Source organism: Anser brachyrhynchus, assembly GCF_964034855.1.
Source record: "Anser brachyrhynchus genome assembly, chromosome: 4".
Lineage (NCBI taxonomy): Eukaryota > Metazoa > Chordata > Aves > Anseriformes > Anatidae > Anser > Anser brachyrhynchus.
Genome location: NC_137698.1, coordinates 22,026,696 through 22,046,911, shown reverse-complemented (window position 1 = coordinate 22,046,911; position 20,216 = coordinate 22,026,696). Strand labels below are relative to the sequence as shown.

At 38.4% G+C, this 20,216-nt stretch overlaps 1 protein-coding gene across 6 annotated transcripts in view; it reads left to right on the top strand.

Moving 5' to 3' along the window:
* The window catches only part of TENM3 (teneurin transmembrane protein 3), a 242,730-nt gene that overhangs the window by 148,861 nt on the left and 73,653 nt on the right, over positions 1–20,216 (top strand). For all 6 annotated transcript variants that reach the window (XM_080590723.1, XM_080590722.1, XM_080590721.1 and 3 more), the window contains 6 exons: positions 1,473–1,687; positions 8,205–8,415; positions 8,907–9,008; positions 9,170–9,364; positions 10,776–10,976; positions 13,910–14,095. In XM_080590723.1, the coding sequence (XP_080446849.1) occupies positions 1,473–1,687; positions 8,205–8,415; positions 8,907–9,008; positions 9,170–9,364; positions 10,776–10,976; positions 13,910–14,095 (1,110 nt within the window). The remainder of the gene's footprint in view (positions 1–1,472; positions 1,688–8,204; positions 8,416–8,906; positions 9,009–9,169; positions 9,365–10,775; positions 10,977–13,909; positions 14,096–20,216) is intronic.

Sequence of the window (20,216 nt, the reverse complement as noted above, 5' to 3'; positions counted from 1 at the left end):
GGTACAGCCACAAAACATGGATATAGAGCCTGGGCATCAGGTCTGAGCCTTTGGCCACAAACAGGGTTGATGCAAGCTTTACTAAGCCATCCCAAATCTTAAACCTGGATGGTGGCAGTTCATCCAAGCCACTTTCGTAGTGTGTAAGTCTTAGTAGTTCTTTTCCCTGCAAACCTTGCAGGTGGAAGATGCTCCCATAACTAAGCCTTAAATTGTTTGCTAGTGAACTTTGAGACAGGTTTGTAATCTTTGCTGGATTTTAAAGTATGCCTGTGCAGTGCAGCCAGGGACAACACGGAGATCTCAGTGCTGTCACAGACCTGTGCTATCCATAGCATGCAGCCTGGTGCCTTGCAGAGTTATCAGCTTGGGCTGCAACAGTTCTGCCCCATCCATTTACTTGACAGCGCTTCACTGGGAGGTCACAGACTATTGCAGATCAGATGATACTGTTCTGCACCCGAGCTATAGTGTAAATACAGTCTTTCTTGCTTGCAACTTACCCACTCAAAGAAAAAGAGTTTGTAGTGGATATGTGAATTTTATGACATATTCTTTTTTAATGCCACAACTGGTAATCCAGTTTTTCAGTGTTAGCATTCGAAATCACAAGTCTTTTGCATGTTAGCATCTTCTTTGCTTCTTCAGGGCATGTCCAAACCATCGTCACTGGGCTCCTAAGGCTAACTGATAGTTGCATTAATGCTTCTTAGAGCAAAATCATTAATACCCTTCAGGATTATGTTCTTATTCCTAGTAATTGCCCTTTAGGATAAATACATATTTGTAATGTGGAAGACAGTGGGAGTACCAGACTTTGACATGTTACTACACATTTTAGTCAGGAGACAGCATGGTCAAGAAGGTGGTAACAAGCTTGGGGCAGAGGCTGGGGAGCACAGAGGACCTAGGCGTTATGGGGAGTGAAGGCATCAGGATGTAGGCACAACAAAGGAAGAAACATTGCCTTCCTTTTGGAGAGAAAAAAGAAACCTAAAATAGAGAACCAGATCTGTAGGCATTGCTAGGATTGTATGTACATGCTAGAATATTTGATTTAGAGAAGACTGTGTGTATTAGTTCTCTTGACTGGTTAGGTTTATCTGTTAATCTTAAAATCTGTCTGCTGCATTTCCCTTTTTTCTTATACTTTTTTAGAATAAGTCTTTATGCTGGAAAACACTGTCTTTTGAAACACTTGACAAAAATGAATTGTTTAGTGTAGATCCCAAAGCAGTTTATGTATTGCCTGTGCTCAGGGAAGTTACAGTATTTTTACTTGATAGATACTTGTGTTGTCTTTGCTTTGTTAGGTCTCAGTCAGTGAATTCCCTGGGACCTTACATTGAGAAAGATTATCAAGTAGCATTTTATCTGAGGTGATTCTAAATATTTGACAGTTCATATGAAGGGTGATTGAGAACAAAAAAAAGAATACTGATTTTTTCTCCCTTATTATTCTAACCTGTCAGGAAAATTAGGGGGATTTGCACAAGAAAACAACACTATAGATTCTGGAGAACTTGATATAGGCCGAAGAGCAATACAAGAAGTCCCCCCTGGGATTTTCTGGAGATCACAACTCTTCATTGATCAGCCACAATTTCTAAAATTCAATATATCCCTTCAGAAAGATGCATTGATCGGAGTATATGGCCGAAAAGGCTTACCACCTTCACATACTCAGGTGAGAACTGCTTTCATTAAAAGTATGATACATTATCGAAAACTGATAGTCTGTATCTTTTGTATCTTCTTTTATTCCTCAGGATAACATGCTTTTCCATTTTGCTGATTTTTAGTTTTTATACTTTATTGATCTCATGTGATGTCCAAAACATACATAATACCGTAAGTGATGGGATCTAAAGTGTATTATGGGAGTGGACGAAAGGTTCTTATTTACAAGCTGCATGAATGCTGTGAGCAGTGATGATGCTTTAGATATGGGGTTGTTTCATGCAGAATTTATATGTACTTTTTTCTTCTCTAGGATATAGACATATCCTTAAAAAACTAAGCAAACTAGTGCAGTTTCTTATGGTCATACATGTGGTCATGTGTGCATGGCAAAGGCTGCATTTGCCAAATTTCCAAGCAAAAAGAAAAGAGTATTTTAAGGAAACTTCAGTTTGCTCTACAAACAAATGCTACAGTATTTATAGTTTGGTGGTTCACTAAATAAATACATAAAAGGAAAAGTATGTAATATGTGATTATGAAGATACAGTGAACTGGGGTTGTGAAAGTGTCAGTTTTCAGTAGACATCTGAACTGTCTTAAAACTGTTCGTAAGTGTCCCAGAAGGATTTACTCTGCTCACTCCTCAGAAGGTTTCTAGCGAGACTTTACTGCGTATGATTATGCTCTTGCCTAGTAACAAAGAACAAAGTTTATCCATAGTTAGAGAAGTGTTGAAGCATAAAAGAATGAATAGTCTTCTGGCAGGATTGGCAGGGGGAAGGGAGAAGCATTTTCTGAGATGGTATTTTGGAATTAATTGTAATCGGATCTTATTTTTAAGATTTAAGATCCTCCACGTTCAGATTTCTTTCAGCTGGATGGTAGTCCAAGTGCTGGCTCTGAACCATTGTTCCACTTGAAAAGGCAGTTGAGCTCATGCGCTTCTACCCCACTTATAGAATTACGCAATATCTTACCGACTTTTTTTTAAGTGTATAGATTTGCTGTGAACACAACTCTCAGTATACTAGCCTAATGGGATAGTTGGAATGAAGTTTGGCTAATTATGCCTGATACACAGTTGCAACTTCAAATTTGAAAACTGCAAATTTCAATTTCTCTCTTTGATCCTTATTTTTTCATTTTGATTTATATGTTGTTATATTACTGAAAGTTATTTCTTTTGTTTTTATAGGCATAAATTTTAAAAGACCTAGAGCATAGAAATATTCCTAATTATATCACCTTTTAAGCAGGTACTGTCTCATATGAAATTTTGTCACAAATTATGTAGAAAGAGCCAGCAAAGGATTTTCTTGCAACTAAAACCTCAGAATGTTACATTAGCTTGACTTTTTAGTTTAGTTTCCATTAAACTACAAACAATTTATTGAATGCAGAAAATGCACTTATGTTTATTTAAAAATTTGATCCTCATAAAAAATTATTAAATGGATTTTCTTCAAACCTTCACATTTGAACACCCACCCTTAGGCTGACAACAAGCATGAGAAATTCTAGCTCAAAGAAAATTGATTCAGAGAGTTATCAGCCATTGGACATAGGGGTCTGGAATACAAATGCCATCTCAGTGATAACAATAATAACAGGAGCTAGGGAAATACATGTGTGGCAAGAATGAATAAAATTGAAGAAGCTGATCTGGACTTTGCATTTATATGAGAAGTTATGTAAGTAGATGTGTAAGATGATCCTTCATTGATTCCTTATCCTGGCAAAAGATTGAGATAGGGGTGCCCTATATCCAAAAACTCTGAAAAATAAGATAACTAAATCTGTTTCCCATCATCGATGTTACACAGACTCCTTTCCCTTTGGATTCCTGCTATGCAAGTGCTTATCCACGTTTAAGTATGATAAAACAGAAAGAAACATGCACAAATCCTGCTACTACATCTTCTGTAGATTCTGTGATTTTTTGGATATATTGTTCCCAGGATATAGGTCAAGCTCTCTTGTCCTATTTTTGTCTGGTATAAAATTAGAGTATTTTTCACAAACCATTTGACTGACACTTGATACCTTGACAAATTAGGCATGCTTACTTAGCAGCCCTAGTGAACTTGTAGGACTGCTGAAGATTCCCTGGGGTACAGGGTTTATCAGAATGCTTTTATGGCCTGACTCCAGTCATGTCTGGTTTAGGTGGCAGAGATTAACTATCTTTATGTAATCTCCTGAAAACACCGGTATATAATGAGCAGCTGGGGCGGGGTGCAGATAACCATGTTCCTGCACATGGGGAAAAAAAGTTGAGTGAAATGTTTCTCAACAGTTTAAGCCTTTTTGCAACAAAGCAAAGTCCTCATCAGGGTCTTCATGATGAAGACGCAGCTTCTGTGAGTAAAATACATATTTTGCCAAATTAACTTATATATATAAAATAAAGGATTTAGGCTAAAGGACATCTAATGAAATGGAACACTGAGAGGGTTGCAAGCATGAATCTGTTCATTGTTTTCTTATTTCCCCTAACCCTTATAGCTTGTGCTGACAGAGTTCTTCGCTGTGAGCCAGCCACAACCAGCAGTGGCAGACTACCAGCTAATTGTGCGGCATCCTTTCTCTGGGTGAGGCAGCTTACTCATATAGCTCCAAGGGTCATAGGAGCGTGTTAGAAAAACACACGGATGTCCATGCTGGGTCTGATCAAAGGCCCATCTAACTCAATATTCTGTCTCTGACACTGGCCATTAGCAGATCTGTAGAGATTAATAAAGCAGCATGACAGATTTGTAGTTATTCTTCCTAGAATACACTCCTGGCCTCCAGCATTTTAAGGCTGAAGGACTTCCTGAGTCAAAGGTGCTGTCTTTATATTTCATAACCTTTGAAAGATGTTTTTTTTCCTAGTTACCTCTGAACCCCTGGAAGCTTTCAGCATCTGTGACATTTGCATCAAGAAATTTCACAGTTTAACTATACATCTTGCATGATATATTTAGTGTGTTTTGAGACCGCTTCATTGTAGCTTTACTTTGACACCCAGTTGGTAGTCTTTTGGAAGAGACAGTGGAGATTTTCCCACTAATTTCTTCTCAATCTCACCCATTATTTGTAGATCTCTAGTGTCCTGAAGGACTAGTGTTTCTTCCAGCCTATTCAGTCATTCTTTGCATGAAAACCGTTTCAGTCCTTTGATCATCTTTTTCCTTTTCTGAACTCCTCCAGTTTTATTGTAGCCTTTTGAGATGGGGAGGCCAGAATGGCACAGAACATAGCAGTTGTTGAGCTGCCATGGTTTTGTAGAGTGCCTTAATGCTGTCTGCTGGGTTTTTTGTTTGTTTTGATGGGGTTTTGTGGTTTTTGCTTGTTGGTGTTGTTGTTTTTTTTTAATTGTAGAACTGAAATTTCCTAAGAACTGTCTACCGTAGCACCCTGATCTCATACCAGAATGATACAACTTGGCTCAGAGCCCTTCTCTAGATGTGTAAAGTTAGGGTTGTTTCATGAGGACTTCGTAGAGCAGGATCTCACCCATACATATATCACATTATGTTTGCGTCTCCTGAATGCTATCTACTCTTATCTCCTAGTCACAGAGTGACAAGTGCTAATAGCAAAATTTATGCAAATGAGCAACTGCTGCCTGTTTCTCAAACGTCAGTGTTTGAATTTTCAGATCTTATGTCAAATAATAAAGAACTGATTACTACCTGCACTCTGCCAGCATTCATAAAGTTTCTGTACCAGCTGTCCCCGTCCAATATCTTTGCTCATACGCCTTTGATACCCTGCGTGCATTACCACCACCATCTACATTAGCTCCCTCCTTAAAGCTTAGGTCCTTCTATGAGAATCCGCCTCCTCTCCATATGCAAAACCTGCATGTGACATTTGCCACTTTCTCCACTTCTGTTTCCCAGACCCTTCACCTGCTTATCTACGTCTTTGCTGTATCCAGTTAAACCAAACAGTAAAACGAAACTGGAGTCTTTCATTCCATAGCTGCATGACCTTCTGATGCTAATTTTCGTACCACTGTAATGGCCATAATGAAAGAATGCCAGAAATGAGCTTGGGAGAGATCTCAGTAAGTTCACAGCCCTGTCTTGGAACAGGATGGGCTGTATCAAAACCATTCGCATTAGTTTGTTAGTATTTCTTCACAACGTAATAACACAATGCAGTAAATTTAATTCTCCTTCTCTCCCACGGTACAAAATAATAGGAATACAGCATGTAGGAAACATTTTCGATACATTGTAATCAGGAGAAATTTTTGGTTTGTTTCTCTATTCTCCTTAGGTACCTATTATCAGTCTGAAACACAGCCTCTGTATGTGTCACAGACCAGTCTGAGATGCATAGTTCTCTCTTTCTGGGGAGTCATAAATAAATCAACCAGAAATAATTGACAGTGGCTGTCCATTCAGAACCCAATCAATGCAAGCCTGAAAGTCTTTGTGACACTTTCTAAAAATGTCAGTTTCATTGCAGCCAGAGAATCAATATGTTTATTTAAAGAGACTTTAAGAATAAGAAAAGGACTTTGGTTTAAAACAAAAATGAATGGAGTACTAGGGCAATTCAGCACATTTAGACTCAATATAAAGGTAATTAATTTAGCATCATAGGAGGGAAATAAAATTAGTATGTTTTTTACTTATGAAGATGATTGTTTTTCCCAGTCTGTTTCTGTTATTCTGTCCTACATTAAAAAAAAAAAAAAAAAAGCCTTTAAAAGGGTTAAGATCAATTATTGTTTGCTGGGGGACAGACTGAACAATAAATTCCCCTCTGTACGGCTTTTAAAATGTAGTCTAAAATGGTGCTCTGATAACGACATCTGCCCTTACTATGTTCTTTATACAAAATCACTAATTGTACCATGCTTGCCAGCCAATTATATATTGTATATCAATTATACTCTTTGTGGTCAATCAGGTAGTGTAATCATTTGCTCCTGTATCAGAAATATGTTTTTTAGCTGAAATTGTCCTACATAAAAATGACCCTCTTCAGAGTACAAATTACAAGGTCACTCCTAATGTCCATAAATGACTTGTTGAAGCACAGAACTGCCTGGGCTTTCTCTTTTTAAAAATATTAGTGAACAGCATGAGCAGGAAGAAGTGTTCTTGAGTCTAGTGGGAGGGAAAAAAATACAAAATTGTTTTTCTCTCTCAAGCATAATAATATAAATATTTAATTCTCTGACAAATGGGAATGTTGACTGGTTTTGAATAATTGTTCTCTCCCGAAGCAGTTGCATTCATTTTCATGTGGTGCTGCACGTACAAAGTGACAGCACATCAAGGTACTGGCTCCTGCACATACTAATCGCATTTATGTTCTGTTCTGCTTGTTCAGACGTAGCTGGGAAGGTGTCTCAGTTGTCGATAGAGGCATAGTAACTATGCATTTCTTTCACATCCTGAATGGTTGAAAGGTAAATCTGATTACCATGGAGGAACATTCTTACAATACCAGTGAATTTTGACCTGCAAGCCTGCAGTTTTGGGAAGAGAACGTAGGGACTTAAGCCCTGTTCTGGGACAAAGGCTATCGTGTTTTCTTTTGTCCTGGGAGCAGTTTCTGAAGGCCACAAGTCAGGGCATAAAACCACCAATGTTTCTGGTCCTGGTAACCGATGTTATCCTAGCTCGGGTGAATCAGTGGCTGCACATCCTGGCCTTTACTTCAATAGGCCCTGGATATAATTCCATTTGAGAGAGTTCTCAAACACGTGTGAAGATTGAAGGTTTATGTGTAACATTTCCCCTTGTACAATAAACGTGTATTGAAGTGAGACTGTGAGCAGACTTCAGCAGGGCCAGCAGAGATTCTCCACCATAAGCAGTAATGCTCTTGAACTTTCCTGCGTGTCTAATTTTGCTATATACACATTGATCTTTCCATGCTAAACATGCAAGTCTTGAGAGCAGCCTCCCGGATAGTATAAAACAGTGCAGAGCAGATTCAGCTCCTTAGCTGTTATTAACGCTAGTTAAGGTGAACATGCATGAAATCTCGGGTTGTGAGTTTACTTGTTGTATCAGCTGAGATGCTACATTTCTAAAGCTCCACTGATGGTTGTCAGCAAAACAATATACACTCTCCATTGACCTAAGGGACCTCCATTTTTTGTCAGTTTGTCATTTTCAGTAGTTGTCGTTCTTTATGCTTTCCTTTCCCTCTTTTGGGCTTCTGCCTGAGGGGATGGAAGTAAAGCTCTTTCTCTTCTTCTTTTTGAACTCCAAACTGTCTGAAATGGGGATTGAGCAGACAATTTAATCCCCAACGTGAAAATAAATAAAAAGCCAAGTAGATGGTTGGTGGTGGGTATTATTGTTAATCCATGCGCATGTAATGCGCTTGGAAAGTTAGCGCTCACCTGTAGGTCAGGTGACCTGTAGGTCAGATTTATTTCAGCTGATGTTTTCCTCCACCCAGTGTGTGAAATGGGTTAACTGTCCTGCACTCATGTCACCAAAAAAGCCCTTGCTATAAGGATGAGCACAGCTGTATGTCAAGCTCCCCTCTGTTCCTCCCTGCAGTATGACTTTGTGGAGCTCCTGGACGGCAGCCGGCTGATTGCACGGGAGCAACGCAACCTGCTCGAGTCGGAGCGAGCGGGTCGGCAGACGAGGTCTGTCAGTCTCCACGAAGCGGGTTTTATCCAGTATTTGGATTCCGGCATCTGGCATCTGGCCTTTTATAACGATGGGAAAAATGCGGAGCAGGTGTCCTTCAATACCATCATTATAGGTAAGCATCATCTTCAAAGCTCTGACCAAAAGCTGGGCTCTGGTCGTGAATTTTTTTAGGAATCCAAAGATAAGTTTTTGAAGTCTGGTGATCTTTTTTTCCATTCATAGTGCTTCTTTTGCTGCTCAGAAAAAGATGCAGAATATACAATTTAATTAGTTGGTCTAAGGCACAAGTTACGTACCTTCTTATAAAGCAGTGCTTGAAAGGAGTACGCCATCGTCAAGTCTTTGTTAAGCAGCACAGAGCTGTATTTTGAGTGTAGAGCTCATCTTGTTGTGCCATTATAATTGGAGCCTTCCTGTTGGAATGTAAAGTCCTGAGATATTACAGGCATCAACTATAGAAAATAACAGCAATGCATGCTCCTCAAACAAAGCAAACATTAACCCTTCCCCGAGAACCTGGGTGTGCTGTCAGTCAGCAGCGGTTCGCGTGAAAGGTGCTTCGCGCGGTGGGGTCGGTGAGTGATCCTGCTTTTTTTCCTGCAGAGTCTGTGGTGGAATGCCCCCGGAATTGCCATGGTAACGGCGAGTGTGTTTCTGGATCCTGCCATTGTTTTCCGGGCTTTCTGGGCCCCGACTGTTCGAGAGGTACCTCAGCCCAATCCTCTCCCCAAGTCAGTCTAAGCAAGCATGAAAACAAATACATTAGGAAAGAAATTGGCATGCAACAGGCTCCATAGATATTCTTGTTTATGAAGCGTTGATGAAAAAACTCTATTCAAATCTTTCCGTCGTGCTTTATTCCACAGCAGCCTGCCCGGTACTGTGCAGCGGCAACGGGCAGTACTCCAAAGGACGCTGCCTCTGCTACAGCGGCTGGAAGGGCACTGAGTGCGACGTGCCTGCAACGCAGTGCATTGATCCCCAGTGCGGGGGCCGTGGCATTTGCATCATGGGCTCTTGCGCCTGCAACTCCGGATATAAAGGAGAAAACTGTGAAGAAGGTAAACAAGTAAATATTTACCCCAGCACCTGCTGTTGTTGGTCAGGTTTCCAGCTGGCTCATCCAGCTCTATTGATTTTGCCGGATCTAGATCATATGCACTAATACCAGGAGAAGAAAGAAGCCTGTTTATTGTTAAATCTTAAACATACTGAAATATGTCTGTCTGAAATATGTCTGGTATTTCTTCAAAAATCAGTTTAGAATACTAAAAATCAAGTTTCGGAAGAACTAGTATCACTATAGAATTATTATACCTCACTTATCCTCAAGTAATCAAATGTGAAAGTTCTCACTAATGATATCTTTTTGCCAGTTTTTACTTTTTTGGGGATATGAAGAAAGCACACAAAAAATAAATGTTGGAATACAAGAAGACTTACTGAATTTTCACAGTATAGAATAAATCATTAATGTATTGCTTTTGTTAGTGATCTTTTCCACCAACCACATTGTGGAAAGTGCTGATTCAAATGCATCACTGTGAAGAACGACACATCATTTTTGTATTCCAAAGATGTGTGTAATAATATTCTTTCTGGTATGCTGCAAAATGCAGTTCATTTTCTATTCTATTTTTTTAGGGAGTAAAAAGTGCCATTTTCTTCCTCAATGAAATTGATTTTATTGATCTCCACGTACAAAGTAATGCAATTAAGTCTCTGGAATTAAATTTTCAGACCATTGACCCTACAAGTGTAACATTTTATTGAGTCAAATTGCTAAATTAAATCTCGTCATCTAAAGCACATTAAAGTGAATTAAGAAGGATAAAGAGTATGCAACTCATTTATTTCTGAAACACATTGAGGGTCCTGTAGAGCTGTCAAAACTCCATAGCGGTGGATCGGGTCAGTTGATACCAAGTGTTGCAGGGAATACGGCAGTTGTTACACTGTGATTAGGCAAAACAGAGATCAGTAGCCCGAGACCTGAAGCCAATCTTGTTATAATTCAGAAAAATTAGCAAACCTTGAAAGGTTCTTTGTTAACTCAATGGCAGCCTGTGACTGTCTCGAAGTCAGTTATGTGCACACACAGATTTCACAATACCAGAAAGTGGTGTGGAAGTGACATGTTTTTTACAAAGAAAATTGCGGGTATGCTAACAGAGATTGGCTAGGACTTGTAGTCAATAATGATAATAAAGAGTGATTTAGCTTGTAGCCAGAGAAGGGAGGCTGGCACCAAGATACCTTGGTCTGCCCTGTCTTTTCCTCACTCATTGCAGTGAAGCAAAGGTGAATTTGTCAGCTTCAGCCACTGATGTTTACTTTTAAGAGGAGTGCAATGCTGTATATTTCACAAGGTCTTAACATGCGGATTAAGCCCAACGGTGCCGTGAGCACCTAGAGGTGATTATTGTTGTTAGAAATGACAAGTTTAAGCCAATCTTTCTCTTCTCCCTGCAGCGGATTGCTTGGACCCAGCCTGTTCCAGTCACGGTGTGTGCATCCACGGCGAGTGCCACTGCAACCCGGGCTGGGGGGGCAGCAACTGTGAAATCCTGAAGACAATGTGCCCTGACCAGTGCTCTGGCCATGGCACCTACCTTCAAGAGACTGGTACCTGCACCTGTGACCCCAACTGGACAGGTCCAGATTGCTCCAATGGTAAGGGTTAAAAGCACTCATGTTTTGTAAAACGATGATGTATTGGATAGCACTGCTTTAATGACATTATTGTGTTAGCACAGGACCTACCAAGCTGATGCAAGCCTTTCAGATGACGTTAGTATGAGCTGTGAATTGATTCAAAGGTTCAAAATAGCTAACGAATTTGAAGTATTTGGAAATTACTTTGTTATTATCTGTTAGCCACTTTCTCCTGATAGCTCACATACAACTACAGAATGTTCTTTGTACAATATATATATAAGTATCATCTTAATACATCCAGTTAGAAACTACAACAGTGAAGCTAGAGAGAGTCCATTTAAAAATCTCTCTAGCTAATTGAAGACCTTTTTCTTGAAGTTTTTGCACAGACGTACCAGTTTGAAGGCAATGCGAATGCAAGAATTAATCCTAAACAGCTTTCGAGGAAAGGTGCAGGCTGCCAGGGCAGAAGGAGTTGGTAGAGGTGAAGAAGTAAATGGGACTTCTTGAAGTCTGAAACTGTACTTATTAAAAGTGTAATCCAAGCTTAGAGGAAGTAGGAGAAAATGACTGGAGTTTCTGTCCCAGGAAGCAGAATCTAAATATTTATGATTATGACAGCAGCCTTTTGACAAATACAAGTTTTTAGAATATTGTTTGGTAGTCACATATCAAGAGACAAATCATGTCTAACTGTGAGATATATATTTGACTTAAACAGTTCATCTAACAACTCAGATGATTTTGTTAATGAAAACTGAACACATGGGCTAGCTGGGTTTGTGCCAGCTTATGAATAAATATAACTTTTTTATGAGGAACCGTCTTTTTAAAGCAAATGTACTTCCTGACCAGGATCTGTGATACTCCGTAATGTTTTATGTATATGAAAATGACGGGACAGAGTTCCAAACATTCAATAAAAAGTGACAAAAAGGAGAAAATGTCTTCTATTAAATTTGTTTAAAAGAAAAAAATCTCATTTTCTTGCACTAAAAATGGCTATTTGTGAGAGATCTGTTGTAGTTCTCAGGCAAAACATGGATCCTCTATTTCTTGATACAAGGTCCGTTATACTGTTTTTGATTATTCAGTTATCCTCCATCTTCTACTTACATTTCAAGGAATGATTAGTCATTATAATAAATGCAATATTTTTGATCTCAGATACATCAGAAGTGTCAGCCTCACAAAAAAGCATTGTAAAAAGACACAGATTATTTGCCGAAGTTGTGCAAAATGACCTTCAGACTGGTACACTAAAGAAGTAAATCTTTCCCATAAACATTTTGTTAAGCTGCTAGAAGAAAAAAAAAAGAATGAGTTATTTCCATCAGAGGAGTTTATAGGTTTGAAATCAGCAGAGCTTTCCTCTATCTTCATCAGCAGTTTGTCCGTTAATTAGCCCTTCAATTCCACTTCAATTAAATTAACTCTAATTAATAAGTTCATTACAAAGATTGACGCACCTTGCTCAAAGCTAGTGTGCTAAAAGCTGATAAACACCTTCACCCTAATGAAAAATTGATTAGATTGAAGAGAAATAAACCTTTCTTTTTTGGAGCTGCATTGACGTTTTGCGACTCTAAAGTTAATCAAACAATCTTGGATCTCTTAATCAAAAATCTAATTCAAAGTAGATATAAAATGCTGTATAGGAAGAAAAGGGGGGGGGGGGGGGGGGACGGAATTACAGATGTCTTTCTCCAGAAACATTCTGGTCTGTTTCTTATGGGAAATGTCACAGCTCCTTGGTACTGTGTTTAATGTTCCACAGCACTTGGAGACAGAGAGTTTTCCTCTACTGGGGAAGAAAACCCTTATTGAGTGGAAAACTGGAAACCTTTGATGCACTGAAATCTGTTGAAAATAATTTCAGCCTTTTATTACTAAATTGTTTGTTGTCTTTTACAAGAAAACAAAAACAAAATACAGTACTCTTATGAAGCAATACTCTTATGTGGTTACAACCAACCATATGCCAAGGAACCAAAGAATTCCCTCGGGCTGTATTGTAGCTTCTCCTTTTTTCTGTCGTGTGCTTAGCAGAAGTAAAGTTTTCTGGAGTCTGACTAAATGAACTGAAACTGTAAATGCAAAATCTGGCAGTCTAAATTATCATGTTGTATTAGCAGAGACTTAACATGCGTTGTTTGGCCTCTGTCTACCTTTGGCTCTTAACATATTTTTCAATTATTCTATCAGTTACAAGATCCTGTTACTATACGTAAATGACAAGTTAAATTGCTGTATGTTGATTTATTTTTTTAACAATCTATTATTTAAATCAGACTGCTCATAGCTGTCACTGATACAAATTTACTGAATGTAAAAGAGAATCATCTTTTATATTTAACAGATGTGTCAGTATGTCAGCATAGTACTAATTTGTCTCAGTAAGGCTGATTCTTTATAATGAAAAAATGTGTCAGAAATGGCACATTTTTACTTCGAAAGAAAACAGGGAGCAGGGTAGGGAGGGGAAACCTTGTTAAAATGAACTTTCATTAATAGTAGATTTTTGCTTACAATGTACAATGACCTAGGTATGTGGTACATTTAGTCACTAGATGTATGTTGTAACTTCTAGGTTTGAGTGCCATATAACGTAAGTTATGAAAGGCTGCTGTTAACATGTATGTGATCTCAAAAAATGTAAATAAAAGTTACTTAGAGCTAACAGAAGAACTGTGTGCACTTAAGCACCACTAAGTCTAGTGGATAACTAAGTATTAACATGGAGATAAAACTCTGTGCTCCATATTATGTTGTGTCCTACCTGAAAATGCCTTTCACTGTAAATTCCTTTGATTTAATTACCAAAGATTTTGACTTTCTTGCTCTTCACATGTTGAGTTAAAATGTAGCGCTGCTAATTAATGCACACCCTCTCTCTCCTGTGTGCACTCTCTGCCTCCTTTTCTCCCCTGTTCCCCTCTCAAATCCAGAAATCTGTTCGGTGGACTGCGGCACGCACGGTGTCTGCATGGGTGGAACGTGTCGCTGCGAGGACGGCTGGACGGGCGCAGCCTGCAACCAGAGAGCCTGCCATCCCCGCTGCACTGAGCACGGCACCTGCAAGGACGGGAAGTGCGAATGTAGCCAGGGATGGAATGGAGAGCACTGTACTATTGGTAGGCTGGCTATGCTTTAATGTGTCCTCGGTGCGAAACTCAAAGAGCCAGCACTGCTGGCTGTGTCTGAATAAGAAGCGTATTACTTTGATGCTTGTTTCTTCAAACAGAATATTTGCACTTGTCAGTCTGTGTAAAGGAATTGATATTTTAAGAAAGGAAATGGTTATATAATGGCTCATCAGTTCTCCATAGCTAGTTTGCTGTGAAAAGAATTCCCTTTTCAATCTTTTCCCTTTAACTGCCTTTTTGCCGAGGAGGCTACACTTATTTTAAACTGTAAATATATTCTTTGATTTATACTTTTCTATTTTTATATGATAGCTTAATGTCTTTCGGAAATGAAGCTTCCTTTTGTTTTTCTTTTATTATTATTATTATTATTTCTTGGAGAAGAAGGTCTGAAAAGTGAATTTTGCCTATGCACAAAAACAGCACTTCCACTTTGTAATATGTGATCTAACTACCCAAAATTACCTTCTTGTAAACATAATGCTCTATTTAAGAATTATATCAGTTTTTATATGTAAATAACAGCAATTTCATACAGCAGATTGAGAAGAAGTAATCCTCACTACAGCTTCTGTGTTGCTGTAATTGAGTTAGTTCTAGCATGGAGAAACCTTTGGAGATTACTGTGCCTTTATTAATGGAGCTTTTCTTACTCAGTTATGTACAGTATGTATGACCCATGTGCAGCTCATCCTCCCCACTGCCCAAGGCTTGACAGTGCATTAGCATGGGAGATTACACCTGTAGATAAGGGAACTAAGGAAACAGAAGAAAGTGGATGAAGAGTTGTCCAAAAGTTTATCATTTTTAAGTTGATTTTGAAAAGCTGTAGAGCTGAAAAATCACCTAGGCTCACTTCATGCAAGATGCAGCAGGACTCTAATGCAGAAGGAGGGTCCTATCCAAACATTTTTTGTCTCTGCATAATCGCAGATAAAAATGATTGCATGACAACAGGTAGGAAGCACAGACAAAGGATCGGCAGAAGTCTGAGTGTAAAAGCAGACTCACAAGTACTTAGGGCTGTGGTGAGCACTGCACAAAGCTCAGTGAAGGCTGTGACAGGAGTAACAAAGTGGCTCAGCAGGAATTTACGGGGCACATCTCCCAAATGTGAGAAACATCGTGGATAAGCGCTTGGAGGTGAATTGAATAGATGTGAAGAGGTGGTCACAGGACAAAGGCAAGTATTAGCAATGAGTGATGTGGAAATTGAAAGATAATCTAAATAGTCTAAAAAACTTTTGATAAGGAAAAAGTTTCATATTTGAAGAGATGGAAGAGCATCAGTTAAAAGAGGTTATGTGGCCAAAGCAACAAGGTAGGACAGTAAGTCTAATAGTGGTAGAGGTGATGGATGTGAACGTAGCATGATTTTCTTTTGCTACAGGCTGAAAAGGGGCTGGAGAAGTTCAACCTCTGCGGATGTTTTGGAAGGGCTGTGACTCAGAGTGTGCGGGCATGACTGTGTCATCACTGGGGCATGAGTATCTAGAGAAAAGGCCCAAGCTACATTCCCAAATAGCTGTAGCCTTGGCTGGCAGGCAGGATGGTGGTGCTGTATGTGGCAGTCACAGGAAACAGTGGCGTGAGCTTTGAGGGCAGGGAAAATGAAGGTCTGTTTTGGCTGTATTACTGATACCCACATCATTGCACCAGGAACACGAGTCAAAATTCCATTTTGTAGAAAGGAGTCAGGTGTGAAGTAGTAAGATTGATTTGTGAGTTATTTTTAAAGAAATCGCAATTGATTTTTTTTTGTTTGTTTGTTTACAAATGAGAGTGTCCAGATGTAGGAGGGAGGGGGGGCCAAGATGCAACTGCGCAGGACCCTGGGAAGAATTGATGGGGTTAACATTTTTGAGGAGCTTCCAGAAAACATGCTGACAAAGTGAGTAGCGAGGTGGGGAGAGAACTGCTTTTTAAACAATAAAGTAAATCTTTAGAAGTAGGATAAAACCTTTCCCTTGACCGCTTTAACTTGCCAACGAGCAATTACTCAGCAAATCACTCTGCTGTTGGTCTCACTGACCTTGGCAGCATTTCAAGGGTTGTAGTTATACACGGATGAACTGCTCTTGAACAATTTTTCCAACATATTAGGCACAAACAAGTTTTTCCTCAGTGCTGGCCAAGCAGGTTTGTCTTCCCACCTGTTTATTCTTCAAATGTGTATTTACTTTGTGGCTGCTGCTGTAAAAATAGTTTGATTTGTTTATATTACCCTCACAGCCTTGAAGACATGTAATGAGGTACAGTCTGTAGCCTGCTGTTAATATTTATTTTTCCTAGTGCTGTTTTCTTCAGGACCCCAGTGCTATGGAGAAACCAGGTCATTTTACTGTTCATTTACAAGAGTTATTCCTACTTAGTGGAGTAAAAATTGATGCTTCCTCAGCTTGGTAAATGGAGAGTCAATTTGCTTTTCTCTCACCTGTCCTAGAGTATATAGTAGCTCCTTCTAAGCAATAAATTTCAAAATACTAAGGACATCAGAATGTGTCTCCATGCATACCAGCTCTTTAATGTCACCCTCCGTTTGTAGCCCAAGCATTTTTATGTTATTTACAACTCCCAGTTTGGTAGCAGAATATTTATCTAACTTCTGTTGAGCACAGGAAAGACTTGCACTCTGCCTTCATATCCCCAAAATTAAAATAAGGGCATCTTTCTTTTTTCTGAGTCATTAACTGTTTAGCTACAGTAGTGTGAAAGATTTTAGAAATACAGATTTGTTTGTCTGATGCAGGTGTTAGCTGGAAGGCGCATAAAATGCAATGGCCTGCATTTACAACTTCTTTGGGAAAGGAATATTCCAAAGAAGTTGTAAATTTTAAGGCCAATGCACTTTATTCACTTTTGGGGAGAGGAATAGCCCACCAGATCTCTAGCTGGTTGCACAGAATGTGGTAGATAAGTATGCATTAAGTACAGAGGCGCTAACTGGAATGTTCACTGAATCATCAAAGTCCCTAACTCATTTTGATCGAAGACATAATGTTTTTTTGTGAAGCGTGAATGCCACTTCAGATGTAAAAACGTTTTGCACTTCTACTTAAAATTTTTATGTATTTCTAAACGTTGACTGTTAGTCCAGTGTCATTTTCAGTTATCCCACTGTTTGTATTTTTAGTTGACTTTTATTAAAGGATAGGAAAAAGGAAAAAACCACAAACTTATTGCTGTAATTTAAAGAAGATAGTCCTTAGTGGTACTCTTCTCTAAAATCTTTTACGCCCTTGATTGCTTTTTGAGTTATTATGGTGTTTGTTTATACTCCCAAGATACTCAAATAGAAATTTGGCCAAAGGAAAGTCTAATTGCTCTAAAATTTCAGAGAGCATTTGTTTCTTTTTATTCCAATACTTCAGGACTTTGAGAATCAAAATAACAGATGATTGCAAAGGTTTGCTTTTTTTGTTCAGACAAAATTTTGACATCTGTTACTCAGCATACATTTGTTAAGCATCAACGTTTCCCTAAGGCCAGGGATCGCAAGACTGAAAATTGGAATTTATATACATTTAATGTTATGTACATTTGGTTTGTGAGAGAGAACAGAATAGACTAAATAAATAAGATTTTTTAAAGTTTTTCAAGCGAAGTGTGTAGTAAAGTGGGCAAGGTTTTTTTGGCTAATGTGGTAAGCGTGATGTGTGTTGCTGACACCCACTGGTCTGTTGTGCATCTCTGGCAAAGGGTTGTTCTGACGTAAACACCATACCTAATGTGGGCCACACTTGTGAGTCATTTTCTTTGCTCTGAACGCATACTTCCAAAGATTTACATCAAAGATGTTCATCAAAACACTACAGTGTTGTGACTAGATTAATCTAATGAGAAATAAAGAAACTCAAGATTTATTGCTTTGTTTAGCATCGTAAAAGATTGAACTAAACACTGGCAATATATGTTCCAAATACATATTCCATTTTAAGGCTATCTAAATTGCTTACTGTCTTTTCCCTCTAGAAAATCGTAGTATTTTACCATTTCTTGTATCCATGTGAGAGCGGGTTAAATCTACAGTTTACTGCAAAGCTATGGAAAATCCCTGTCAATTGTTTATTTGGTTTGGGAGTAACATTCATGGGTCTGGGGTCAGCATCCATGTATCATTTTGTAAAGCTGAACCTGCATCTCAATGTGATACAAGACCACACATGCACAGCTGGTGCCCAGGTGAAAGCCTGGATGAAAATTTGCTCTGTAATAAAGTTTTTATAACACAGTTGTGCTAAAATATGTTTTAGTTTCCTTTCTATCCTGGCTTGCAATGAGTTCAGTGACCCTCTCCTGTCTTAGTTGTTGCTCTGTGAGATTGGAACAGACATTTCACAAGTCTCATTATTTTTTGTGATATAACTGTTATGTACCATGAGTAAATTAAGTAACTGTCTTAGGAAGCCCATAAATATGAATACTTTTCCAGCTGCTTTTCCATTAAACTCTGTTAGCTGAATGAAATTAGTAAATAATTATGTTGGTGGGGAATCTGCTATATCCATGTGCTGTGTAACATCTCAGTTTTACAATGCAACTTAATTTTTTCTATAGACCAAATTAGTTTTAGGGTAATCTAAATTGCAAATTGGCCAATTTGCATTAAAACTATGCCTTCTTGTTCAGATTTGTCAACACCTCTTTTTTAAAAAGTCTTCGACATTAAGCATGGGTGGGTAAGACCATCTGTTTATGGAGCTTGCCTGCAGCTCCATTACTTAACACATGAGACAGGTTACAGCTGTTTAATTGTTATCGTGTTGAACGATTATCTTTCCATCCAAAATTAATGTTTATATATGTATGCATGGAAAGCAAGTCATTAAACATAAGTGATCTAAATGTGGATTAATGTCATTAAGCATTGATATTAATCCCTCAGGAGGGCTAAAGTTAGCGTAGTGGTATTCAAGCTACTTTAGAGTGCTGTGTGATGCTATCTTACCTGGTACGCAGAACTGAAATTCACATCCAGTGATGGTCTGCTGTAGAAGAGTACAGCTTACAATATGTTTGTATTCCCTTGGAAACTGGGATCAGAATGTTTTTTATCATCTAAGAATTTTCCCTAAAATTAATTGAGAAAAAAATAACAAGGGTCAGCAAAGTACTTAAATTAAACTTTTCTCTGCATTAAATAATGTTAAAAAAAATGAATTTTCTTTAGCAAGAGCTTTCTAGTTTCGGCTATCTTAACTAGAAAACCAGGGAAGTCATCTGGTTTAGATTTTCAGAACTACAGAAAAAAAAATCTGGAGCACACTCCTGTAGGTTCATTTCCATTAGTACAGACTCCGCCCTGGTTAATGGGAAAAAAGGTTTTGTGAGTATGAACAAACACAAAGGTATTTGCATGCTGTTTTTGTATGTGACCATGAGCAGCTCAGAGGTATTCGCAGCGTTGAGGAATGCTTACTTTAAAAAGTATTCTCCTTCCCTAAACCATGTGATCTGCACCTGCTTTCTTCAACATGTGTTTAGCTTAGGGCTCCTTATATTACAGATTTTGAATAAGACTATGTGGAAACGACACTTCATCCCTTTATAATATCAGAGAGCAAGTCAGGACAAATGTTTTCCTCCTGTTAATTAAATGAAGTCCTCATAGAAAACTTGGTATACCTATATATAATTACACCATATATCTTTGCAGTGTGAGTTTGACAAACAAAGTTATTGAACATTTTGAGGGCTTGCTTGATGTTCCCCACCTTTTGCAGGTTAGAGGGAAAGCAACATAACGTTATGTTGACCATCCTTATCTCAATACTGATGCTAATATGGCAAGCATGTTCTACTTTTCTACAGAGTTTAAATTACCAAGTATACTCACATTTCATAGTGTTTTAATGTTTCTGTTAGGCAAAACGTACCTTAATGTCTTCATGCCAAGAAATCTTCATAAACATTAAGATTCTTTTGAGATTTTTGAATTTTGACCAAAAGAAAATGTTTTCCTTTGAAATAGAATAAATACTGCTATATTAATACATTCTATAATTATCAAAATTCCTCAATGCATGTGTTTCCTTAGTGTAGAGTTCATGGAATTACACTCAGTGCAAATTTCACCTTAAATTAAGATCTGAAGGAAGGTATGTCCTTT